Source organism: Sceloporus undulatus, chromosome 7 (genome assembly GCF_019175285.1).
Source record: "Sceloporus undulatus isolate JIND9_A2432 ecotype Alabama chromosome 7, SceUnd_v1.1, whole genome shotgun sequence".
NCBI lineage: Eukaryota > Metazoa > Chordata > Lepidosauria > Squamata > Phrynosomatidae > Sceloporus > Sceloporus undulatus.
Genome location: NC_056528.1, coordinates 30,357,621 through 30,383,140, shown reverse-complemented (window position 1 = coordinate 30,383,140; position 25,520 = coordinate 30,357,621). Strand labels below are relative to the sequence as shown.

General features: G+C 51.6%; 1 protein-coding gene across 3 annotated transcripts; it reads right to left on the bottom strand.

Annotated features, from left to right (window-relative positions):
* Positions 1 to 436: 436 nt before the first annotated feature.
* LOC121936352 (serine/threonine-protein kinase Nek3-like) lies at positions 437 to 23,540 on the bottom strand. 3 transcript variants are annotated; one of them, XM_042478530.1, is made up of 5 exons: positions 23,394 to 23,540; positions 21,759 to 21,935; positions 2,772 to 5,141; positions 1,605 to 1,778; positions 437 to 1,162 (listed from the first exon to the last, which is right to left on the bottom strand). In XM_042478530.1, the coding sequence occupies exons 3-5, from the start codon at positions 3,919 to 3,921 to the stop codon at positions 984 to 986; spliced, it is 1,503 nt and encodes a 500-aa protein (XP_042334464.1). In that variant the 5' UTR covers positions 3,922 to 5,141; positions 21,759 to 21,935; positions 23,394 to 23,540; the 3' UTR covers positions 437 to 983. The 3 variants fall into 3 exon arrangements, with proteins under 3 accessions (XP_042334464.1, XP_042334466.1, XP_042334465.1); XM_042478532.1 differs by having other exon boundaries at positions 2,784 to 5,141; XM_042478531.1 differs by lacking the exon at positions 23,394 to 23,540 and adding an exon at positions 23,034 to 23,126.
* Positions 23,541 to 25,520: the final 1,980 nt, after the last annotated feature.

The window sequence follows — 25,520 nt, the reverse complement described above, 5'->3', positions numbered from 1 at the left end:
TTAAGCGACAGGGAGAGAAGCTCCTACCTCACCAGACCATTGGCCACAATGTGTGTTGGGTCTCCCCATCTGGATCCCTCTCCATCTTCGTCCTCTAGAAGTTTTGGACTTCCATATCCTAGAAGCTCCAGCTAGCATGGCCAGTGATCAGGCATTCTGGGAACAAGCCCAAAGCACCTGGAGAACCAAACCTTCAATGCCTTTTGTTGCTACGTATCAATGCTATGATAAATCAAGCTGATTTATCGTAACCCTTTCATAGTTTTTTCTTGGCAAGGCTTATTCTGGGGAGCTTTCCAACTGCCTTCCTCTGAGGCTGAGAGGGTGACTTTCCCAAGGCTACCAGTGGGTTTCCATGAGCTAAGTGGTGATCTGAACCCTGTATTCACAAAGTCCTAGACCAGCATTCAGACCACAGTACCCTGTTGGCTCTTAATGTCTTGGCTTTATTCCTATGCTGCACGCCCCATTCAGACAACCATTGCCAATGCTCTCACTGATTAGGCCTTTTTATCTCCTCTGTTTTATTCATGGAAGAAATCAGAACTGTGCATGTGAAGGAGGGTTGCTTACAAGGCTTTCTGACTTGATGGGGAATTGGAAGGTGGGTGCAATGCATGTGCCACCATTTACTAACGTCAGCATATGAGGCTAATCTTTTGTCACTAGCAATTCAGTATATGGTCACTGATGTCTGATGGCCTGGTTCCGAAGGCTCTTCCTCCTCTCTTGCCAGAGGAAGAAGATGACTGCAGTCTGCACAAGGAATTGAACTCAGTTCCAGCCCTAATGTGTAAGTGTGTGGCTGAGCAACCAGGGTACATAAAGCAGTTGCACTGCCCCTTTGCCTGGGAGAGCCTCTTGTGCCCACAGTGCTCTTTTCAAGTGGTCAGGTTGGCCAGAGATGCATGCTCTGGCCTTCTCCCTTCTTCCCCTGCTTCTGCCAGGAGGAGGGACCGTCTTAGTGCCCATCCCAGGCTCCCTCACACAGCCACAGTGCTGAACCCTGCTTCTCCCTCGCTGCTCTCCAGGTTTAAGTGATGGAGCAGGCAGCAGTCCTCCAGGCGCTCCCAGTCATCCCAACACAATCCTAGCTCCGAGGGCCCCTCCAAATCCTTGGAGATGAAGCTGCCGTTGTCGCTTCCGCAAGACGCATCTTCATCTGTAAAGGACACAAAGGCACACATTTCCAGGGGGTCTGTTGCAAAAAAACAACCCACGTTTCTTTTGTAGAAACTTAAAATACAAGCTTTATGGGGCAGGGGTTTGTAGTGGGCTGCAGTTTGTCTCTTTGGACGCATGGTGTGGCTCTTCCATGTGTGTGTTACAAAGTGAGCCACAGGGCAGAAAAGTTTGCTATGTATTCTGGTTTCATGGAGGACTTGCACGACTGCAAATTGACATGGCCCATCTCAGTAGGTTGGGAGATCAACTCCAGGCTTTAAACACTGATTTAAAAGAGCTCTCCACAGGGCTGAATCCTAATAAGAGCCTGGGCTTTGTACCTATAAAGACAGCTGAGACCTGGAGTGAGTTCGCTTTTCTTTTGTCAGTCTTAGGGTCAGGATCTTGTGGGTGGGTCTGGAGGGACTGCATCGCCTTACCTCTGGACTTCTGCATGGCCCTCAGCGGGGGAGAGGGCATCCTGTCCTTCACCGCTTTCATGACACGGTCAAGCTCACTATCAGGGTCACATTCAGGCAGGGGTTCCTGCGGGTCGCCCTCAGACTCTTCAAAGTCATCTGGATAACTGGTCAGACCACATTCGTTCTCAGAAGCTGCAATAGAGGAGGGCAATGGCTGGATATCTATGAGGATGGCAGTGCTTGGGAGTCACCATAAGAGAAGTGCACACTTCCATCTGCAACAAAACTGATGGGATTGCACTTCTGGGGGCCGCTGCCTCCCTAGGAACATCTGGATGGGAGGCTGGGGCAGAGGGGTCTCTGCAAAATGGGGGTGGCCCTCTGCCTGCATTTGGGGGGTGGGGAGAGATCAGGTCAACAAAGGTTTATTTTAGATTCATGGGACTTCGGATAAGCAGGCATGGAAGGATTAGGCCTGGGTGTTCTCGGGGCCAGTCAGGAACCAGAGAAGCTGCCTTGGTTACTGACCCCTCTGGCCTAATACTGGCAACTCTGAAGGGCAGCAGCCATGGCTCCAGAATTTCAGGGAGGATTTTCTCCTTCCTGGCTTTACATGGCAATGGAGGGGATTGAACCTGGCTTTCTGCAGGCAGACCTACCGTATATACTCGACTATAAGCCGACAGGTTTGGGGACCAAAATTATGGATTTTGCTATGACCCGTGAATTAGTCAAGGAAAAAAATTAGGGGCATATAGCAAAGGATCTAAAAGATGAAGCAAAGCAAAACAATGTCAAAGAACTTAGAAAAGTCCACCAGACATAACTCTTTGCGCTTAGTCTTAAGACTGGATGGATGAGAGAGTAAAGGAGGCCGGGAGCTTCACATGTTATATTCTTGCATTTCATCAGGAGATGGTTCCTTCTTTTAAATAAGAGTTAAGATACAATATTTACATTGACCCATGGATAAGTCGACTCAGGTTTTTGGGGTCAATTTTTTAACCTAAATTTCTAGACTTATACATGAGTATATACAGTAGGCCTCTGCTACTAAGCTGCAGCCCTTCTCCCTCCCTCTTCCCCTCATTCCCACTGCTTGCTTATCCTCCAGGTCCCATTGCTTTCCCTGCCCAGAGCAGTGGGAGGCATGCAGACTCTCACCATGGATATACACCTGCATACCTGGCCCCTTACCCGTCTCCTCCTCCTCCGTCAGGGTCCCTATGGCGGTTGCTGTGCAGAAGGCTGCGTCTTCCTCTGAGCTGCAGCTGGCATAGGAAGAACCTGTGTCTTCAAAATCTGCCGAGTAATGAGAACCACTTGTGGAGATGCTCCAGGTTTCCTCCTGGTCATGACGCTGCAGCTGGGAACTCAGTGGATCCGACCCCAGAGCCAAGGCCTGGCCGTCCGCACATCCCACCGCATGCGGCCCTGGGGGCCAAGTGAGCTTGCCGCCATCTCCATCCTGGAAGACCTCTGGCTGTGGGGATCGGCTCTTGGGGATTGGCGTTCCTTGCTGGAAGATGAATCGGTTGAGGTGCTCCTGGACGTAAGGGAAGGCCAGGATGGTGGTGGCGCAGGGCCTCTCCTCCGGGTCCTTCTGCAGGATGGCGCAGATCAGGCCATGGAGGGGGATGGAGTAGCACTTGGGAACGGGGCCCTGGCGGCCCTTGACAATCTTGGCGAAGAGGCCGAGGAGACTGAGGGCCTGGAAGGGCGGCTGGAGGGCACACATCTCAAAGAGGACACAGCCCAGGGCCCAGACATCGGCCTTGGAGCTGTAGGGAAGGTCCTCACAGAGCTCGGGGCTCAGGTAGTAAGGGGTGCCCACAAAGGTACTGGCGAGGTCAGCCGTGCTGTCCATCACCTTGGAGATGCCAAAGTCACCTAGCTTCAGGATCCGGGCCTGGGTGAGGAAGACGTTGGAGGATTTGATGTCCCGGTGGAGGATCTTCAGGGCATGGATGTACTGGACGGCCATGGCCAGCTGAACAAACCAGCGCATGACCGTGCCCTCTGGGAAGTGCGACCCTTTGCTCTGGCCCCGAATGTGCTCCTCCAGGGAGCCCCCATCACAGTACTCCTGGACAATGAAGACGTAGGAGCCCCCCGAGTCCAGGAAGTGGTCGTGGCAGGCCACCACATGGGGATGCCGAAGCTGTCGCAGGATGGCCACCTCCCGCAGGACGGCCTCCTTGTCCCGCAGCCGCTTGCCCGGGATGGTCTTGACCTTTTTCACGGCAAAGAGCTCCTTGGTCTTGGTATCCCGCATCAGGAAGACCTCTGCACTGGAGCCCTGGCCGATTGTGAGGATGGTCTCATACTTCTCCATGCTTCCTTGGAGGAAACACTTGCCTCAGACGGCCATGCCGAGGGGTCTCACTACCATCCTCAGGCCTCCTCCCTATATGCCATCACCCCAAAAGAACAGAGGGAGGGAAGGAGGGAGGAAGGAAGGAGGGTAGGTGGGGTGCAGGGAGGAGGAGGAGGAGGAGGAGGAGGAAGGGCTGTCACCCCACCATCATGGCCCTGGCTTTGGGAGCAGGGGGAGGCCACCCTTGTTGCCTGGTGAAGCAACCCTGGGGGCAGGCCCTACATCACAGAAATAACTGTGACACCCACCGGGAGCCCTTCCCTGCTGCTGCTCTCAGCTGAAGGCCTGGCAGGGGACAAAGTGGGGGTCCTGGAGGGCCCTGGCTTGGAAGGACCAGCCTGAAAGAGGCTACCCCTTTTCTCCACGGCTGTGAGCAGGACGGGCTCCAAGCAGAGAGCACCTGACGCAGCAGTAAGAGTCATGGAATTTAGCTGAGGGCCCTTTCACACCACACACTTTTGACTGCCATGGCATGGAATCCTAGGTTAGGAGGAGCATTAAGAATCCTCTGCCACAGAGCCCTCATGTCTCCCCAAACTACAAACCCCAGGATTCCATAGGATGAAGCTGTGGCCATTACTGTATAGTGGAATCCCAGCACTATACTTTAGTGGTGTGAAACAGCCCTAAGACAGAAACTGCAAATGTTTGAGCTCCCTTCTCTCCTCTCTTCCCTGAACAGAACAAGATGCCTTCATGGCAAACCATGGCCCACTTTGGGAACATATTTTGTCCTTGGCGGCCAGTGGGCCAGGATTTGCAGAGCCTGGGCCAAGGAAGCCAGCGCAGGACCAGGCTGCAGAAGGTGTAAGGCTGAAGCCCCAGGTGCTGCAAATGGACCGGCCCACATTACCTGACCTGAGGTCAGCTGGCGAAGGCCCTTCCTGCATCCTGCCACCTTCTCAGCCAGGGCTGGCATGGCATTTGATGTGGTGCAAAATGTTCTTTTTGCTGCTTTCCTTCAGGAGCTGGACCTCCACCTTGGACACTTGACTTGGCCCCTCTTTCCAGCTGGCAGTTGAAGCAAAGACGCTTGGCTCTGTGCTGCTGGCTGACCTTGTCTGTGGCATCCAGTTCTCTCCTTGGCTCTGAAGGAACATGGTCAGCACTTCCCTGCCTCCCTGTCTTTGTTATGCAGCTTCATGGATGATGATAGCTGGGGCAGGGATTATTTGGAGCTGGAAGGAAAGAATGGCATTAAAACAGGCACCTGCCCACCCTTCTGCCTTTAAAGCAGCACTGGGGAGTTCCAGCAGAAGCAAAGCCATGCCCAAGGGGCCAGCAGAGTCTCCTTGGGTACCCAGCCCTCCTTCCCTGGCACACCTTGTGCCCCACGAATGGATGGGGAACAGAAGGGACAGTGGGATGTGCATCTTGGTGGGGCAGCATTGGGGTTATGGCCCCAATAAGGGTTCATGCCCTCCGCTCTGGGACAGCAAAAATCACCCCTGCTACTGTCTCTGCACAGCAAATTCCAGAGAGTTTTTAAGGATAAGAAATCCTCAGAGGTGATTTATGCCAGTTCCTTCCCCTGAAATAGAGCCTCCAGCACTTGGCATTTGTTGGTGGTCTCCCATCCAAGGACTAACCAGAGATGACCCTGATTAGCTTCCAAGATCAGGTGGGAGAGGATGGTGCCTTTAGGGTGGAATGGCCTTCCGGAAGAGAGTGGGCAGCTGAATGCACGTTCGAATTTGACAGCTTTTAAGACTGCTGCATGTTTTAATTAATGCTTTTTAACTGGTCTTGTTAATGGGTTTGTTCCCTACAGGGAGAGGCAGAGATGGAAATGATTGTGGGATGCCCAATTGCTGCTTCTTGGTGGCCACAGGAGGGCGCCCTTTCCCAGCAAATGGAAGCAGGGAAGGGAAGTTCCTGGAGAAGATGGAGCCAGGTTCCTTCTAAGGCTCCAGAGGCCAGAGCCAATGGATTCAGGTTGCAAGAAAAGAGAGTCCACATTGACCTTAGGAAGAACTTATTAAGAGCAAGAGCTGTTCAACCCTACCACAGGCTGCCTTGCCGGGTGGCCTCTCCTTCACCATTTCGTTTCAAGAGGTTGGGTGGCCACTTCTTGCGGTGCTTGAGCCTTGTGTTCCTGCATGGCAGAATGGAGTTGGACTGCATGGCTCTTGGAGTCCCTTCCAACCACAATTCCGTGACTGGACCTCTATGTGGATGGAAGATGAGAAGGAGGAGGAGAAGGTGGAGACAAGAGCAAACTGGTTTTGGAAACAGGTTCAAGGACCATGCGGTGGTGGATCCACAACCTGACTCACCTTTCTCCTTTGCCTCCCACAAGGCCATGCAGTCTGACTCAGGAAGGTCCTTGGGGACCAGATCTCCTTCCCAAGAGTGGACTGGGCAGGGAGAAAGTCCACCCTCCTCTGCGAAAAGGGCATGGTCCCTCCTTGTGCATCTGCCACTACCTCTGGCCTTGTGAGAGAGGTCCCTGGTGAGCATTGGAGGAGCACCACGGTCCATGTGAGCGGCTCCTTTGGCCAAGCAACACTCCAGTACAAGGGGAAAGGGAGACCCATCCCATACATGCACAAGTACAGACCGCTTGGCCACAAGGCAACGGCTGTGGAGAGTGCCCAAGAGAGTGTTTGGGCTCCACTTAGGAACAGGATCCCACACAGCTCTCACAGGTTTAAAAAGCAGGGTCTCTGGGCTAGCACTTTAGAAGCTGCACCCTGAAGGATTGCGGGGTTGTGAGATACATGCAGTCCAATAGATATTCCTTATTGAAACAGGGATCTCAGAACGCACTTGGCCAAAGATATCTGAGGGTGGGATATTTTTAATGCCGTAGGATCTGTCTGGCTGCCTTCCCTGCTGTTTGCTAAGAAGTTCCCTTGTGTGCACCTCAAAGAAGGACTTTTAAGACTTCCCCGTAGGCGCTTGCATGTTCCCTGGTCTTTCCTATGGCTGGCCTGAGCTCCAAAGGATCCATTGGCTCTCCTGGAAAGGATGGAAGGGTGGCTTCCTTCCTGGGTCCACTGCCCTTTCCTCACAATGACCGATGTTCCCGAACAAAGGCCTCTCCGTCTTCAGATCCAGGGCCTTGACTTTGGAAGAAAGAATGTCCCATTCCCTCCTCATCGGAGCTGCCAGAAACATGTGCCTTTAATATGCTCACCAGATAGGCAACCCTTCTTCAGGGAGTGGCAAAAACAACCTTCAAAGTGTTATGCAATCGCTAAATTTGTTGGCATTTAAGGAGCTACAGAAATTCTTGGCTGTTCTTGTTTTGCCTTTCTTTGTTTTGGCTGCAGAAGATGAACACGGCTCTCTCTGCCAGCAGAAGATCATTTTGTTAGTGTGTTTTTTTACCAGAACTTCTGTCGGAGGATAGGCCTCAGGAGGGTGCGTCTCTTGGTATTGAGGTTTGCAACGGCAGCTGTGTTCGGATCGGTGGAGAGGAAGGGGTTTTTATGGTTACTTTGCATTAAAAGAGCAATCATAGAATCGTAGAGTTGGAAGAGACCCCAAAACGGGCCATCCAGTCCAACCCCCTTCTGCCATGCAGGAACTCTCACTCAGAGCATCCCATTGACAGATTGCCATCCAGCCTCTGTTTAAAAACCTCCAAAGGAGGAGATTCCAAGGGAATATATTCCACTGTCGAACAGCCCTTACTCTCAGGAAGTTCCTCTGATGTTGAGCTGGAATCTCTTCTCCTGCAGCTTCCATCCATTGTTCCGCGTTCTAGTCTCTGGAGCAGCAGAAAACAAGCCTGTTCCCTCCTCAATGTGACATCCCTTCAAGTATTTAAACAGGACTATCATATCACCTCTTATCCTTCTCTTCTCCGGGCTAAACATCCCCAGCTCCCTCAGTCGTTCCTCATAACGCTTCATGGTTCCCCTCCTTTGGACACATGGCTCCAGTTTCTCAACATCCTTTTTAAATTGTGGGGCCCAGAACTGGACACAATATTCCAGGTGGGGCCTGACCAAAGCAGAAAAGAGTGGCACTATTACTTCCCTTGATCTAGACACTATACTTTTATTGATGCAGCCTAAAATTGCATTGGCCTTTTTAGCTGCTGCATCACACTGCTGACTCATGTTCAACTTGTGGTCAATCATGGCCCCCAGAATATTTTCTGCATTGTGGTCTTTGGGCAATGAAGGGGGCTGGCACCGGAGAGGCCATGTCTACAGCTGCATTTTCTCCTTTGAGTGCAAAGATCAGCTTCGTGTGTTGGAGCAGCACATGGATGGTATGGTTTTGAAATGAGGCGCAGAAAGGTGGGCAACGTCCAGGACCCCAGGGTCTCAATTGCTTTTGCTGCTGGTTCTCTGGCTGCATCCTTTCCATGGGTCTTTTGGATCCTGCAAACACACACATAAACACAGATAACACACAAACACACACAATCCGCCCCAAGCCTTCAGGAAACGAATGTGGCTGCTGACCTGACTTGGCTTGGAGATGGAGGAAGCCGACAAGGACTGCAGAGGAAGCTCTGAAGAACAGAGCAAAACAAAAACTGAGATCAACAGAGAAGAATGTTCCCAATTTCACCCTCTTATGTAAGAAGGCAGTGGGTGCAAAGGGACGGCCAGGAGGATTGTGATGCGCCCCGAAAACGTTGAAGCTTGTGGGCTTCATGGGCTGGAGACCACACTCCTTTGCCTTCTTACAAGCGGAGGGGGCTTGCATCGCATAGCCGTGTTTCCTTTTTGGCCCGCCTCGCAGCACCGCGTTATATAAGAGGATCATATCATTCCACAAGGCTGCGGTTTTTTAATTCAGCAAGGGCAAACAGTTCTTAAGCAAATCATCCACGCTTGGCATGCACTTTACCTCCGCCGGAGCCCTTTACCCCACAAGAGTGGGCTTGGCGGCACTGAATGAAGACGGATGCGGTGCCAATGTTGTTCTTGCAGCCTTTACTTCCACTTGACCTGGTTTCTGTTGGGGGTTTTCAAGGAGAAAAAGGGGGTCCAGTTCAGGTCCAGATCCTTCTTGGTCACTGCAGTCATGAAGGGAAGAAACAGAGGTTGCATCCACATTGGAGATATAACCCAGTTTGGCACTACTTTTCAGCATCCTGGCTCAAAGCTATGGAATTTTTGGAGTTGGAATTTGTTGTATCTGCTCTGGACCCCACGCCTCATTGTGCTTTGAAGGTGTTGCTAACTGGCATCTGCAAAGATTGGTCAGAGAGGTGCAATGTTGTGCATGGCCCAGGCTGTCTGTGTGTCGTGTTGTGTGTGTTTGTGCTTTTGGGTCTACTAACGTGGAGTTACTGAGCCGAGGTGCAAGGTGAAGCAGAGAAGCCAGAGAAATGGAAGGAAATGTTTTTCCAGGCCTGGTTCTTTGGCGTCTGGCAAGGCACAGGGAAAGTCATGATGGCAGAAACAAAGAGCCCAACCCACCTCACCCATGGCACCGCCCGAAGTGCCATCTGGGCTTTGGAGCGGCTGATTGCAAAACGGGTAACTTGAGATCAGTACCGAGGCCAGGACTTGTTGTTCTCTTGCCGCAGCCGCCCAAGAATGGTTTGATTTGGTGCCGCCTTGTTTTGCCTGCTCACCTCAAGTGCAATGAGGTTGGCACTGAAGGGAGAGAGATGTGCCAGCCTGCCCTGGGAACATTGTGAGTAAAGGAGGAGAGGCAGAGAGCCATTCGCGGGCACCGCTTTTGCATGGCACAGTTGCAGCCCTTGGATCCCACTTTAATGGCCGCGGCTGTATCCCATGAAACCCCAAGGCCTGTTGTTTGGTAAGGCTGAGAAGCCTAAATACCCAAAGAAACAGCAAAATCCAGGGATCCGTAGGACATAACCATGGCTGTCATAGTGCTATCAACCTGTATTGTGAAGAAGGCCAAGAGTGACAGTGGGACCCACACAAAACAACAACCACAGCAACCTCTGGGTTGTGCCAATGCTGCCAGATGAAGGCCAAGTTGTTGCCGTCTTCTGCAGTTCTCCGTCTGATGTTCATTGCTTGGGAAGAAACAGCTCCAGCATCCTGGCAACATCTGCAAATTAGATCAGAGAAAAAGTGATCTCTCCTGGGAACCTTTTGCCCAAATCTTCCAGGGTTCACCATCTTGAGTCCAACCGGGTGGCACAAACTCCTCCATCTTGCTGCCAATCTTCTTGTCTTTGGGTGAAATCAGAGTAACTCCAGGTGAACCCTGGCCTCTCTCCAGCATTCTTCTAGCACAGAAACACACATATATACACACACACACCCAGGTGTACTTTCACTGCCATTGTCACTCATAACATCTCTGGAGACGAGACAGGAATCCCTGCGCCTTTTAAAACCCTGCGTCTCCTCCTGCAAATGCTGCCATTTCTTGTGTGAAGTGCAACTCGGGGCAGAGTGTGTTTGTGGGTGAGGCTGTTTGCACAGACTTGGGTCTGCAACCACCACAATACACACACACACACACACACACACAAGACACAAAGGCATCTGCCTGAAGTGAGCCACTGACAACATGAAGATAATTTATGGGGAGTTCATTGAGCACTTTTACTGCCCTGTGGCACTCAGACGGCTCACGCTGTTGATAAAAGCAGCAAAAGCACCATGTCAGTAAAACCATAAAGTAACATTGGCACTGAAACAAAAGGAAGCAGCAGAGAGCCAGCACCGTCTCCAGTGCCAATGCCAGCTTAGCTTTTGAGACAAAACAACCCTCCATGTTTAAAGCCCACACTTTCATACAGGTAGCCTCTCTTTTGGACCAGGGTTAGGGGTCCTTGGCACAATCTATTAGCCTTGGGGCTGCGGAGCAGGACAGAAACCTCTGTGGGCTCTGCATGGCAAGCGAGGTAACCTCTGGATCAAGACCCAAAAGCCCCCTCTCCATCCTGGCTGATACCCTTTTGGACCTCAGGCCCATGCTTCCAATCCCAAACCGTGGGCAGGCTGAGTGTCCAGCAGCACTGAGCAGCGGTGAGACATCTGGAGGCTGGCACCCTGACAGAGCTGCCCATCCAAAGGCCAGGGCAGATGCCTCAAGACTTCCAGAGCACTTGTAGTAGCTCCCAGGTGAGGTGCCATCGCTGCCCCAGGTCCAGGAGAGCCCCCTATGCCCCCCAAGGGCCAGGTAGAGACCCCTCAGGTAAGGACAGGGACATTCTGTTCTCTCTCTCAGCCAAAGAGAGCCAAAGTAAACAGTCTCTGCCAACATTGCTCCTCTGACCTTTTTTGCTTAGGGAATGTGCTGGAGAGGTTGATTGCTATCAGGCGTTCCTTTGGGCAGCTTTGGTGTTCTCCTAGGCCTCTCCCTCCACCACGATAATCCCTGGTTAAACATTGACTGGCTCGGTCCTGCCGCCTGGGACATCCGTGGGCACAGCATGTCCAGCTCCTTTCTTCTCCCTCCCAGGACATATATTGCAATGCCTCCCCCCAAATATGAAACCCACCTGCCCCCCATATCTCCCTCCCAGTCATAAAAAGCCAAACACACCGATGCTGGACCTTGAAAGTAGGACAGGATCTGTTGTTGTTTTTATGCACCTTCAAGATGACTCTGATTCATGCCAAGCATGTGACTGGGTTTCCTTGGCCAGAGCCATTCAGAGGAGCTTTGCCCTCATTGCCTTCCTCTGAGACTTGAAAGAGGATGATTTGCTCAGAGGGGATTTAAACCCAGACCCCTTAGAGTCCTCCTCGTTCAACACGCAAACCATGCTGGCTCGAATGGAATCTGGACTGTGTGCAACGCTTTGTGCTTCAGTTAAAAGCAAAACCTCTTCATCCCAGGGGATTCTGGATCCTCCATCCGTTTCAACAAAACTCAGGGAAGTGGTCCAGACATTCTGCTAATTAATCAGATGAACACATAAATTACTTGGGTTTTGCAAACACTTAATTCTGCGTCTCCTGGCCCCAAGGAGGGAAGAGGAAGCTTTGTTAAGCATGCTTTTTCCACTTCATCTGTTCAGTCTTAAGGCCTAGAAATATCTTTTGAGGAAAGAGGAAGAAAGAACAGAGACATAGAGAGAGAGTCTGCCAATGTTACTTTACTTGGCTGCTCCAGCCATGCTGGTTGGGGAATGCTAGGAGCTGCAGTCCAAAGAAAAGCAACGGTGCCCATCTTTTCCCAGTCTGTTTTTGCAAAATGGAAGGTACTTTTCTGACCCTCAGTATGAGATGCAGAATAAGCAAAGAGCTGAAGTGCCTATCTTTCACTTATGCCAAAATGTGCTTTCCAGGAAGAATGTCTAATTAACAGTTTGTAAGCCGCTCTGATAGCCTTTTGGATGAAGAGCGGGGTATAAATAATTATTATTATATAACCTGGCAACCCTATGAATTGGGGGCTGAGAATGCAGATGTGTGGGAACAGAAGTTTGCCCCAAGGAAAAGGTTGCTGCGTAGGATCCCACTTCTTTGGCTTGCAGGGAAAATCTCCATAATCCCAAAGCTGCCTCTGCGGTGAGGATGCATGAAATGGGAAGTGCTGGATGTCCTCTAATGCCAAGGCACCATTTCCTTCTCAGGGCACAGACGGGGTTGGCAGGGGATGCCATGTACAAGCGCTCTGCAAAGCGCACACCCATGTGACGGGCGCATGCACTCCTCCAAGCCGCATATGGTTGTGATCCAGTTCTCACGGAGACACAGAGCAAGAAAGCTAATCCAGGTGACCTGGAAAGAAGCCGCAGCAGTGACAGGCCCTTGGCGCTTACATAACACCTTCTCACATTCCCAAAGCCATTGTGCAAATATGAATGAATGGGCCGAGCCCTCCTGGTGGCGGCGGCAGCGATAAGGCAGAGCCCTGCTCCAAGGACAAACAGTGGCACAAAAGGGACAAGGAAGCCCCTCTGGGCCTGGACCCACACAACTGACTCTGAAACTGTACCTATTCAGACAAAGGTTTTACCGTTGCTGCTCCTGCTGCTGCCAGCCTTGCTTTGTTTTGGTGCAAGTCAAGTTGCAATTTCAACCGTGCAAAAGCCGAAATGAAACAGTTTGTGCAAATGAGGGTGTTTGGGTTGGTCTGGCATTCTGCTTTCACAGGAGAGGGATACAGAGAATGAGATTCCAGGCTGCATTTTCTTTCTTGCTTTGGGATCCTGGGAAGTGAGTGAGAAGGACGTCAGCAGCAGCAGCTGTTCCCTGTCTCTTCAGGAGCCCAGTAAGCTAAAAATATCTCTGTACGGGAATCTCTCTGCTGGAATCCAGCTCTTAGTCTCCCTATGGAGGAGGCCAAAGCTTTGCCTTGTGCCTAAGAAACAGACCAATATCCAAATTCTGGAAGCATCCGCACGCAGGAGTGGGACCCCAGAAGTGTTGCTGCCAATCAGCGCGGACAGCATTGGGCAAGAAGGGTCACTTGGGCTGTATCCACACTGGAGAAATAACCTAGTTTGGTATGGCTTTAACTGCCCTGGTTCAATGCTATGGAATTCTGGGAGTTGGAGTTTGTTGTGGGGCCCAGAGCAGAGCCTTTTGCTGCTGCCAAGTGGCCAGGGGTGGCCTGGGGGTGAGGGTCAAGAGGGCTGGCATGGTCTCAGGGAGGTCCCCCTGCTCCAGAAGCTGCTCTTTCCTCATCATCCTCCTTTTCCTCCTCTGTCACCCAAGCAGCAAACACAGGCCAAGATCCTCTGCAACACACAGGTACACCATCTTAACTAGGCTGCACAACTGGAGCTTGCTGTTGCACAACCAGTCACACAGCCGGTGGTACAGATGTGTGTTCTTCCCACCCGCCTGGAAGGACCACACTGAGCGGACCTCCATAGCAGCCCACTGAGTGTTGTGCCGTGGCTTATTCCAGGGCTAGCACAGACTCAAACAGGAGGCTGCCCTTGTGGCATCTCCAAAAAGAGGGCAGCCGCAGGTGTAAAACGTCTGCTGGTATTTCAACATAGAAGGAGGATTGCAGCCACAGGCTCTTCTGGGAGACCATCTGCCTGGTCTTGGATATCTTCCTCCCCGGAATCTGCACTGTTGCACACTTTAAACCATCATCCCCTTCTTCAGTGGCAGGTCCCAGGAATGTAGGCTTGGCAGAGGTGAATTGTAAAGTCTGCCAGGTCAGGATGCCCAAGGGCAGGTTTTTTGGTTGAGGGCCCTTGGCAGGCAGAGTCTCCAAATGATGCACATGGAAAGCCATGCCTCTCAAATGTTCACATCCCTGGATGATCTGCTGTCTTAAACGGAGCTCTGTGAACTTGTCTTGGTCCTCCTCTTACTCTTAGAAGTAACTGTCAGAATGATAGCAAAGTGACGATGGGCACCTTTTAAACGCAGGTTTCATTGGCAGCATAGTTGGAAATTAAAGTTTCCTAGATTGAGTGTCGTCCCTCATTTGTGAAACACAGCAAATGGGAAGGTTTTGTGTCAAACTGGGCTGAGTCACCAGGTGATAATGGCAGCTCTGCCAGTCTTGTTTGATCTGTTACAAATGTTGTTCCTTGATGCTCTGGGCATCACCAAGGAACTTTCCCTTTTTGTTCTTGTTCTTGTTGTGTGCTTTCAAGCTGTTTCTGACTTATGGTGACCCTAAGGTCATGCAGTTTCCTTGGCAAGATTTGCTCAGAGGCCTTTACCTTCCTCTGAGGCTGAAAGTGTGTCACTTGCCCAAGGTCATCTAGTAGGTTGACCATGGCAGCGTGGGATTCGAATCCTGGCCTCGCAGTGTCCTCTGGCTCTCCTTGCTTTACCTCACAAACACATTTCCTCCTAAACACTTGCAGTCTTCTCTGGTGTTACTGTGGGTCTGCACCCCTTCCCCACAATAGGGCTGCCTGGGCATGTCCTCCGGTGGCACTTGAGCAGCCATGCCCTTTCCCTTGCCCTCCCATTGCCTTGCCCAGATCATCCCAAATTGCTTGCTGAAGCACTCCCCAGTTCCAAATGCAAAGAGCTGAGCCTCTGGGTGGCTGCTCAGAAACTGCTGGACCTTGCAGCATGTGCAGAATAAGCTCGATCCCGGCTGCTACTAGATATTAATAATCTTGGGTGAAGTGTGTTTAATAATGCAGAATGTGTTCTTCTTCCCTGCAGCTCTTCTGTCTTATTGAAGTGGCATGGGGAGAAGCATGAGAATGGGGAGCCGTGTGTTTCTCCTGGCTGCAGAGGGTTCAAAGCCAAGGTCCAACGCCACCAGTTTGGCATCACACCAATTGGCTGCAAATACTGCAGCTATCCACTTTTTCTGGGGTGGTGATGACAATGGCATGGGCATGGACCTGGCACACTTCCCCAGGAGGCTGCCTTGCCATTGCATTCATGCTTCTTTGTCATACTCGAAATACAGGACCGTTTTGGAATTCCGCCTGGACAGAAGGTTGAAATGGAGGATGTGTCCTGGAAAAGGAGGACGTGCCTGGTCATTGGGGGGGGGCAGAGTGAGAGGCTCTTTGGCCGGAGCCTGGCCAGCAGGAGGCGTCCTTCTCTTGGCCACCGACAGACAGCGCTGCCCAGATGTTCTCCACGCCTCTCTCTCTGTGTCTCTGTGTCAAAACAAACCCAGGAACTCCCTTTGCTGGCCTTTGGCCCTTTGCAAGGTTGAAGAGGCTGGCCTGGCTCTCTCCAGCCAGGTCCACCTGTGGCCACCTGGTCCCTCCATTGGCCCCTGAAGGACAGTGTTTGGGGGCCAGAGAGAAGGGCGAGAAGGGCCTCCTGCAATGGTCCTGGGGCCAGGAAACAAAGCTGAGGCTGGGGCTCCAAAGCTGGAAGACTGGGAGGGCATGCCATGGCCCTCTCTGGGCACCTCAGAATACACTGTGCAATTGGTTTTCTTGTCCAGTTGTCCAGTCTTGGTGCCAGAGCCTGGAAAAGCTATCTTTTTCAGATTGGAAGTCCCAGAATTCCTCAGCCACTGGCAGGGGGCTTCTGGGAGTTCCAATCCCAAAAGGCAACTTTCCCAAGGTCTTCTGGGGGCTGAGGAGGTCCTGATCCTGGTTCTCTTCCATTGGATACCAAATGGGAAGGAAAGGAGTCCAGACCAGGGGACTAAGCATGCATAGGTGGGCTCTGTTGGGGAAAAGGCTTAAGTGGGCACTGTGACTATCTGGCCCTGGAGCTGGCACTCCTTGTGCCATCCTGATGATGGCCATGCCAGGCTCCTGCTCCTGCTCCTGCTTGCAGCTGCCACTGGGCCCAATCCGGGAGGTAAGTCGTGGCCCAGCCAGGCAGAGGAAGCACCCGCTCTGGCTGCAAATGTTTACTGCAGCTGCATCCTGTTTCACAGGGAAGCCGGCCTCCCATGCACCTTCCCCCTGCCCCCCCCCCCCCCCCCCCATACCCTTTCTGCTCTCGGCTCCTAGGTCCCATGGCCGCCCCCCCCTTCCGGTGCCCCTTTCTGCCTCAGTGCCCCTCATAATTGCTAGCTCTCCTTCCTTGAAAGCTCTCCTGTGGTTTGCAGATAAGGTTTTCTTGCAGAACATGATGTTCGAGGGCAGCGCGTCAACATCATGTTACATAACTGCGGCGGAAGATGCTGTTTATCCTCCACTCAGCAGCCTTGGCTCCATTCACACACAGAGAAACCAGCCTCTCTGCTCCACAGTCTTCCCAGCAACCAAACCAACACTCTGCCTTGCACCAGTGTTTTTTGTGGGATCAAGGGTGTGCCAGTCTTAACAGAAGAGATGCATGGCTGGGCTGTGACATTTGGGCTCAGAGGGACATCATGCCTTGGTGGCGATAGCATGGGCATGCACCTGGCACACTTCCCCAGCAGGCTGCCTCGCCATTGCATTCGCCATTGATTGTGAGTCAACACAGAGGCAAACCCAATGTATTAAATGCTGAGAATGGGTTTTAGGCCATGGTCTTCTGTTTGTAAAGTCACCTCAGAGTCGTGAGGATTCCTTGCCGTTCCTCTTGCAACCAAGATGCCTATACAAAGTGGCCATTTTGTGGCTACCACTGGCCTTTCTCTCCCCAGCCTTGCTGCCAGGCAATGAATGCCACTTTCGTGGGCCCAGCAAGGTGGCAGAGGCTTGCTAGGCAATGGATGCCCATTGAAGGACAGGAGAGCCGAGGTGGATGGTGCTGAGCTGGAGCTGGGCTCCAGAATTCTGTAGCTGCAACGACAACAACAGCAACAACAACAACAATCACTACAAGAGTAGCACAGAGTGTCTTTATGCTGGCAACTGCCACAGCCACTCTGTGGTTAACAGCGCAGAGAATGTGGACGTCGAAAATAACAGCAATGTGTGTCTGCTTCTGCTTTCGGGAGCATCAAGTGACTTGGAAGACAAAAACAAGGTGCCTCCTCTCCTTCTTGCAGTGGCCACAGTCCTGGAGAGAGACCCCCAGGACTGAAGGACGTGGAGGAGCCCTTTGGCCACTCCTGGCTCCATGGCCTCGGATGCCTCTGGCTGGAAAGGAGGGCTGGCCCTGAAAGGCGAGGGGTCCATGGAGAGGGTAGCATGCTGGCTTTGCAATTGCCCAGTGGCAAGGCATTTCCAGCTTATGGAAGGCAACAACACACTTGTTTTTCAGTCTGTAGCTGTATTGATTTTGCGTATCTCTTTGTACCCCAGTTCTGGGGATGAAGAAGGCAGAAGACAAATCAGATAAAATGGAATTTGGGAGTTGGTCAAGAGTCACCCCTTGGGACCTCCAGAGATCAGGAGAGGTTTTCCCCCCATAGTTGTTGGTGCCAACCCACAAGGCCAGCAGACGCCACACCAAGAGCTCCGTCCGAGTCTGCCCCAAGACTCAGCAGGGTTCCTTCAACCTGGACTACTGGAGACGCCCATGGTTGCCTTAATCGATGACTTCCATCTGGGCACAGACAGGGGAAGTGTGACCCTGTTAGTGCTCTTGGACATCTCAGCGGCTTTTGATACCATCAACCATGGTATCCTTCTGGAGCACCTGAGGGAGTTGGGTATTAGGGGCACTGCGCTCCAGTGGCTCCGATCCTACCTCTCGGGAAGGTTCCAGATGGTGATGCTGGGGGACAGCTGCGATTCTAGAAAAGAGCTGACATCTGGTGTCCCCCAAGGCGCCATCCTGTCCCCCATGCTATTTAAAATTTACATGAAACTGCTGGGAGAGATCATCCTGAGACATGGGGCGCAGGGTTATCAATACGCTGATGACACCCAAATATGCTTCTCTATGTCCCCGACTGCTACAGTGACTAAGGATGACTTCTCCCCTCTGAATCCCTGCCTTGAGTCAGTAATGGGCTGGATGAGGAAAAACAAACTCAAGCTGAATCCAGGGAAAACGGAGGTACTTGCCATAGGTTCCTTAGGTCCGGGAAGGGAAATTTGTCCACCACTCCTTGATGGGGTCACACTTCCCCTGAAGGATGAAGTTCGCAGTTTGGGAGTACTTCTGGACCCATCTCTACGCTTGTCATCTCAAGTGGATGCGACGGCCAGAAGTGCTTGGTACCAGCTTCGGTTGGTACCTTGAAGCTGTAGTGCATGCTCTGGTAATCTCTCGTCTCGACTTCTGCAATGCGCTCTACATGGGGCTACCCTTGTCCCAAGTTCGGAAGCTCCAACTAGTGCAAAATGCGGCAGCCAGGTTGGTCACTAGTTCTTCGAGACCTGACCATATAACACCCATTTTGAAAGATCTACACTGGCTCCCAATTAGCTTCAGGGCACAATACAAGGTGTTGGTTATCACCTTTAAAGCCCTACATGGCTTGGGTCAGGGTTACTTATGGGAACGCATCTTCTTATACAATCTGCCCCGCACTCTTATAACAAGTGGGAAGAACTTGTTGGAGACACCAGCATCCAAACATGTTTCTACTTCCCTAAAGGCATTCAGTATAGCTACCCCTAGACTTTGGAATGGATTCCCAGATGAGGCCCACCTTGTTACATCCTTAGAAATCTTTAAGAAGGTGGTAAAGACAGAGCTCTTCCACCGTGCTTATCCTCCTGACCTCCTATGAAGACCACTAGTATGGAACGAGACCAGCTGACCCTGTGATTGGTTGATGTTAATGTTTTTAGATTTTTATACTTTTATGCTTTTATGCTTTTATTTTTTTAACTCTGGTTTTAATGGTGCAGTAACTAATGCTGCAATACTGTAATTGTAATTTTAACCTTGCTGTGATCCCGCTTCGATCCATTGGGAGAGGCGGAAAGATAGAAATAATAATAATAATAATAATAATAATAATAATAACTTTCTCTGGTCCTTGGGGATAAGGGAAAAATCTCAAAGTGAGAATGCCACATTGAAAAGTGTGCATGTGTGTGTATTAACTGTGTGCATGCACATACATATCCCTGTGTGTTTCTGGCATTGCTATGGACTGCTTTAGTGTGACTTGGTGTCAGCAGAGGTTGTTTTGGATGTTGCTGGGAAGCAGCATAAGCAACAGCAGCAGCACCAGCGTCATCCTCCAGAGCCCCTAGCCTCCAAAGGAGAAGCTGTGGTTTCTTGCAGCCACATGCCCCATCATATGAGCCCAGTTCACACACGGGGGAGCATGCGAGGAAGGCGGGGAAAAGGGCTCTGGTTTGCTTCAGTCGCCAAGCGACGCCTGCACGCTTCCTTCCTGTCCCAGCCAAAGCTATAAAAGGCCCTGCACTATTCTTACCCTGACCATGGGCTCCTCCAACCCACTTCACGTGGGTCACTCCAGCCTTGGTGCTCAAACCACTCCAAGGGTGGCCTGCGAAACGTCTTCTCTGCTTGTGCCAGAGCAATGACACTGGCCAATCTGGGAGAGGGTGCTTTTTGGACCCAAATGCCCAACGTTTCCCCAGCTGGCCCTCAGAATAACCTTTCCAGCTCTGGGCTTGTGTTCCGACATTTCACAGGTGAACGTCAGGACACGTACGGCCAAGCAACATCAGACTGTGGTCAAGGTGGCAAAAGTTATTAATGCAGCAGGACACCCAAGCCATGAAATTTTGCAGCCATTTGGTCTTGTCTGCTGAGTTAGTTGAGCACAAAGTACTTTGGCAGCTGAACTCACTTTGCAGCAATTGAACTGTGCCAAGGGCAAAGGGGAAAAGCTGGAGGAGGAGAGCGAAATGGAGACATTTTAGAAGAAGCAGGAAAAGTGGGATGGCAGAGTGTGAATTGGCATTTTAATGGGCATTGCCACTGTCAAATTGGGGCAGTGGAGCAAATAGGCTTGGCTTTCCCATCCTCCCTGTTCAAACCCACTTGTCTTTTGCACACAATTTCACACTGACCAGGTTTACTGAGGAATGCACAGACTTCACTGGTGGAAATGAAAGAGACCAAAAAGCATGGCTGTGAAGCCCAGCTAAGGACCCCCACCCAAAAAGTAGGGGAACCTTGCCCACTATGCTTTTCTGTTCTAAAGTAAGGAGCCGGTTCTTCCTCTAGTGTGCTGGCGATATCCAGGATATCGGACTGGCATTCACCCACCTAAGCCTAGAATTTGAGGAGGGGTCTCCTTTATGTCCTCTCCTGTTGAATTCAGGTGGGTCAGTGGAGAGCTGCCTGGTTCTGCCAGAAGGTCTCTGGTTTTACTTAGCACCTGGAGCACGCCAAAGAAAATGGAGATGGGCAGCTCTGAGATGGCGTCTGGGGACCCCCGGGCCATGCCCCAAATGCAAAGGGCAAACTGCAGGCTGCAATGGAAAGGCAGAAGGCAGGGTGCCCCTTCCCCCATTAGAGAAGCCCAGCCTTCGGGAGAAAAGCAATGCCATCAGACCAGAGTTTTTCTGCCTGGCATTTCCTGGGTCATGTCAGGACAGACCGGCCGGCTGTAGCTCAAAGTGGAAATTCCTGCAGCACAAAGGAAACTGTATTCTGGGGAAAGAGGAACTCAGCCATGCAGAAACGGCTGTTGTCTCTGTTTGGCTCCCTTCAGGTTGCAGAAGGGCCTGGCCATAACTGGGAAGGAAGGGTTTTCCTGACACCTATTTCTCCAGTGTGGAGGCAGCCTTAGTTTGTATCCGTACACAAAGGGGTCCTGTGTGTGGTGGACCCAAGTTCCCATCATGATGGGAGTTGTAGTGGAACTCTGCTAACCAAACTGTGCCCTCTTGCAAAAGTGCTGCAAATGGCAATTGCTTGGCTTTGCTCTCCCCGTTCGTCTGTTGTTGATCTGCTCCACTTCCAGCCCAAGGGAGGAGCTCTAGAGAAGCCAAAGGCTTACTCACTGCTTTGTGACGCTCAACTAAGCCCTAATAAAGGTATCTCCTTCTCATCATTGTGCAGTTTGTAAACAAGTGTGAGAATGGAGTGAGTCCCTTCCTGGCAAAGGCCAGCCTTTCCGCAGCCCAGCGCAGGACATGACTCTCTTTGTTGTGTGTCTCTGTGTCTGTGTTGCTGCATGCCTTTGGAGGAGGCTGATGCAAGCTGTCCAGGCAGTTGCCGTGGCCATGGAGCCCCCTTCCTCCTCTGCTTTTATTGCATCATGAAGCTGACCACAGAGCTCAAACCGGGAAGGTGAGCCGCACAGATGCAGCGCTGTGGTCTGCTGAAAGGGCTTTTGTTGGGAGCCTCTGCGGGGAAGGTGCAGCCCAGAGATGAAGGGCTGGGATGGGACACTTCACCTCCGGAAGATCTGGGTTTGCAGCTTACGTTCAGGGTCAAAACAAATGACCCAAGCCCATTGCTGTGTATTTGCCATCCTTTCTTTCTAGCTAGCTCCTGGGAAATGCAGGTAGCATAGGGAAGAGGGCATTGCACAAAACCAAGCCGGAGGATGTTGGTCTTTAGGTTGCCAGTGGCTGATAAGTGCTCAGGCTTGTGGATTCAAAGCCATCCACCAGCATTGCTCAAAAGTGTCAGGGGTGCTCTGAAGTCGCTCTTGTGCCCATGCACATCCACACTGTGGCCTAAATCCTACATTCAGCAGTATATAGCCATTCAATCAATGGCACTTACATGTTCTGTTGGCTCTCCATTGAACTCTGACCCCTCTCCCCCCAGAGATTATAGGCCTTCAGCTCTGGATTTGATCTGGCTGTTTACTTGCAGTGGTTTTGCAGAGCCTGTTTCTCCTGCTGGCCGAACATCCAGATGGCAAGGGCTCCTCTTGACCTTGGCGTCCCCAAACCTTGCCTGAAAGACACAAAACCCTTTATTTGTAGAGTTCAGATCAGCACCCCCCTTCACCCCCCCTTTTTAGGGGCTGGTTGGAGGTAAGCTATACAAAACACAAGGACAGCCTCCTGCCGATGTCTGAAAGCCCTGAGCTCCTTTGACCCCCAGCTCCCAAGAGAGAACAAAGTCTCTCCTCCGAAGGAGCTCCAAAGGCTGGGCTGTGAAAACACCTCCATGAAACAGAGCACTTCCCTCCCTTCTCCGTCGTTCTCTTCCCTTCAGGCCAAACTAAAGGGTGGAAGGTTCATGTGCCATTCTCTCTGCCAGAGAGCCACACTACGGGCGCCACTGAAACGCCAGAACAAGCAACGCCACAACACACACCCGTGTGGCTCTGTTGTTCTCCCATATTTGATCCTTGGCTGTGTGGGCCAGGGAGTTCAATGGGCAGCACAGCCAAAAGTGAGAATCTCTCCAGCCCTAAAGGCCCTCCTTGGCACCTGAAGAGCCTCCCAGACCAATTCTGGTGTGTCCATCGCAGGGCCATGGACCCACAATCACACAGGTCCAAGTCATTTCCCACATTGCAGTTTCAGCCACTTCTTTCGCATGTGGGAGACACCAGTTTGCACCAGCAGACACAAGTGAGTGCGTATCTCAGGCCTGAAGCTGAGACCAAAAAGACGACCTGGTGGCATCATTAAACATGGCACATTAAGGGCCAACTGCAGTTGATGAGCGCATGTCCTTCCAAGGAAAAGCAAGGTTGAAAATGAGACAAAGGAGGGATGGAGTCTTGGAGGGTCTACAGCCCTCAAGAAGTTCTGAGGAGGGACCTGCCCCACACCATAATTATATTATCAACTTATTTTTTACCCAGCTTCCCTCCCCGCAAAGCAGGTCTCAAGGGGAACACCTCGTTTGTGAATGTGGCACTCATCTTGCCCTTCAGACAAGTCCTTTGGGTGCTGAGTGCCCCCGACTGCCAAGCCCTGAGCAGCTCTCCCTTTTCCAGGTTGCCTTCATTTGATCCCAGAGATCTCCATCCCCTCCAGCCTTCCTCATGCTGCCCTTGCCTCCCCCAAGACCATGCTGTTCGCTCCCTTCCTGCCTGACCTGGCACAAGGCTTTTTAATGCCATGGCAGGGTTCCTGAGCCACCTGGGCATGTTGCCATTCCAAGCCTGGGCTCCTTTATTTATAGGCCCAGCGCAGAAGCTGCCAAATGCGCTCTGGGCGGAGGAGAGGTTGCAGGTCTGTTATTGTGGGAAACCGAACAAGAGGACCATTCATCGGGATGGAGCTGGAGGAGCTGCCAAACAGCTGCAAGCGGCCTCCTGAAAGGTGCTGCCCTTTGATGCGCCTCCGGACAACAAGGGGGTCCCTGCTAAGCAGCCTCCAGGCCATGCGCTGTTGCCCAGGAGAGCCATAAACTGGGGGCGGAGGGACATGCTCCAGTAATGTTCCCTCCCTGTACCTGTGAGCATGTTGTTTGCGAGGCCCACGATGTGCCAGGCTCACGTGCCACTGGATCATGCCATGTCCGTGCCCAGGGCAAATGGCTCCTTTTCCAGGATCTGGGGCTGTTTTTGCATTGCAGAGAATAAATTAAGCAACACCTTCATTTGCGGTGGTGGCAGTAGTGTATATGTGTGTGTAGAAAGTTCCATTTCTTCATACAAAATGTTCCCGGAAGGAGTTTAAAGTCCATCATAATATTATTTCTGTGCGCTCCAGGGACAAAGAGCCATGCGAATCTGCTGACGCTGTGTGCTCAGTTTCGTGGGGGCAGAGGCTGTGACAATGCAGGCCTTCTTCTTCCTGTAATGAATTTAAACTGGCACCTTCCCTAAACGCACAACTTTTTTATAAATGGCAGTGATGGGTGAGCAGCACCCAAACCCTTCAGCTTCCTTTCAAAAAGAACCATGAAAAGCAAGATGCATGAGAATTTCCCAGAATCTCCCATGATGGGGGACCTGCCTGATGGACCAATGTTAAGTGAAGGGTGCCCTTGGACTCTGGTTCTTAGTGTCCTTGGTGCCAATAATAATAATAATAATAATAATAATAATAATAATAATAATAATATATTTTTATTCGGCCTCTCCCACTGGTGGCTGTCCTAGAGAGGTCTGGGGGAGGCAGAGGCGGACACCAAAGTGACCCTCAGGGAAGTGGCTGAGAGAGATGGTGCTACTCCTAAAGTGACCACTTCTCAGCTTCAAGGAGCTCTATAACTATGCATTCCTGTGTTGGGTTGGACTAGCTGACCATTAGGATCCCTTCCAGCGCCGTCTGTTTCAGAGGTCTATGTAGGTCTATTAGGACAAATTGTTGAAACTGAGCCCCCCAGGGAGACCTGTTAAGAAAAGCTGACTCAGGGACGTGGAGAGGTAGAACAAAGGCTGCATCCGCACTGGAGAAATAACCCGGTTTGGCATCTCTTTTGAGCATCCTGGCTCAAGGCTATGAAATTCTGGGAAGTGGAGTTTGTTGTGGGGCCCAGAGCGGAGGTATGGGGCCCACAACAAACTCCAGCTCCCAGAATTTCATAGCCTTGAGCCAGGGGCAGTTAAAGTAGTGCCAAACTGGGTTATTTCTCCAGTGTGGAGGCAGCCAAAGTGGACTCCATGTGTATGCAGGAGACCAGAGCTTGGGAAAAGTTCCTTTTTTGGGCAGTGGCTCCCAAAGGGGAATTCTGGGAAAAGTGATCCAAAAAAGGATGCATTCCATTCTCTGGATGAGACGACGGTGATGCCAGGAATAACTAGGGTTTACATTTGCCAGTAGCTCTGATGGGAAACATTTGAGAACAAGCTTAGTCAGAAGAGGATGACCCGAACTGCAAAAGGGGCAGACTGCTGGCATTTGGCACCAGGCGCATCTCACTGCTGTCACTACGCTGACTTATGGTGCTGGGTTGGCATGAGCGGAAAGCATCCCATTCAGGGCAACAGACCCCTTTAGGGCTGGATGTGGGGTGCAAATGTCCAGGTCACTTGAAGAGAGACAAGAGAGGGGCAAGAAGACAGGAGCAAGGCAGCTAAAAGGGAGCATAGGAGAAACTGAACGCCAAAAAAGGAGATTTGGAGAGAGATATAAGGGAGAAGTGTTTGTGCACTCATGGCAGGAGCCTCTGAGCCAAGGCAGGGGAGGTGCATGCATTGCTCTTATGGGGCAGGATTTGGGGAGGAAAGTCTGGGATCCCACTCAGAGGACTGAGCAGAAGGACCCCCAAATGCACAAGGGCTGGCTTGGCACACTTGGAGGAGCCCACATTGAAAGAGGAACACACACACACACCCCGCAGGAGACAAAATTGTGTGTGTATGTGCGCGCACCCCTTCAAGTCACCTGTTGATGGATGGCAGTGATTCCCAAACTTTAGTCCTCCAGGTGTTTTGGACCTCAACTCCCAGAAGCCCCAGCCAATTTCTTCAATACTCAGGTGTTCTGGGTGCTGAAGTCCAAAACATCTGGAGGACTAAAGTTTTGGAACCACTGGCTGCATGGCAATCCCATGAATTTCCTAGGGTTTTCTTGGGTGGGGGATCCTCACAGATGGTTTTTCCAGTTACCTCCTCTGAAGCAGAGCCTCCAG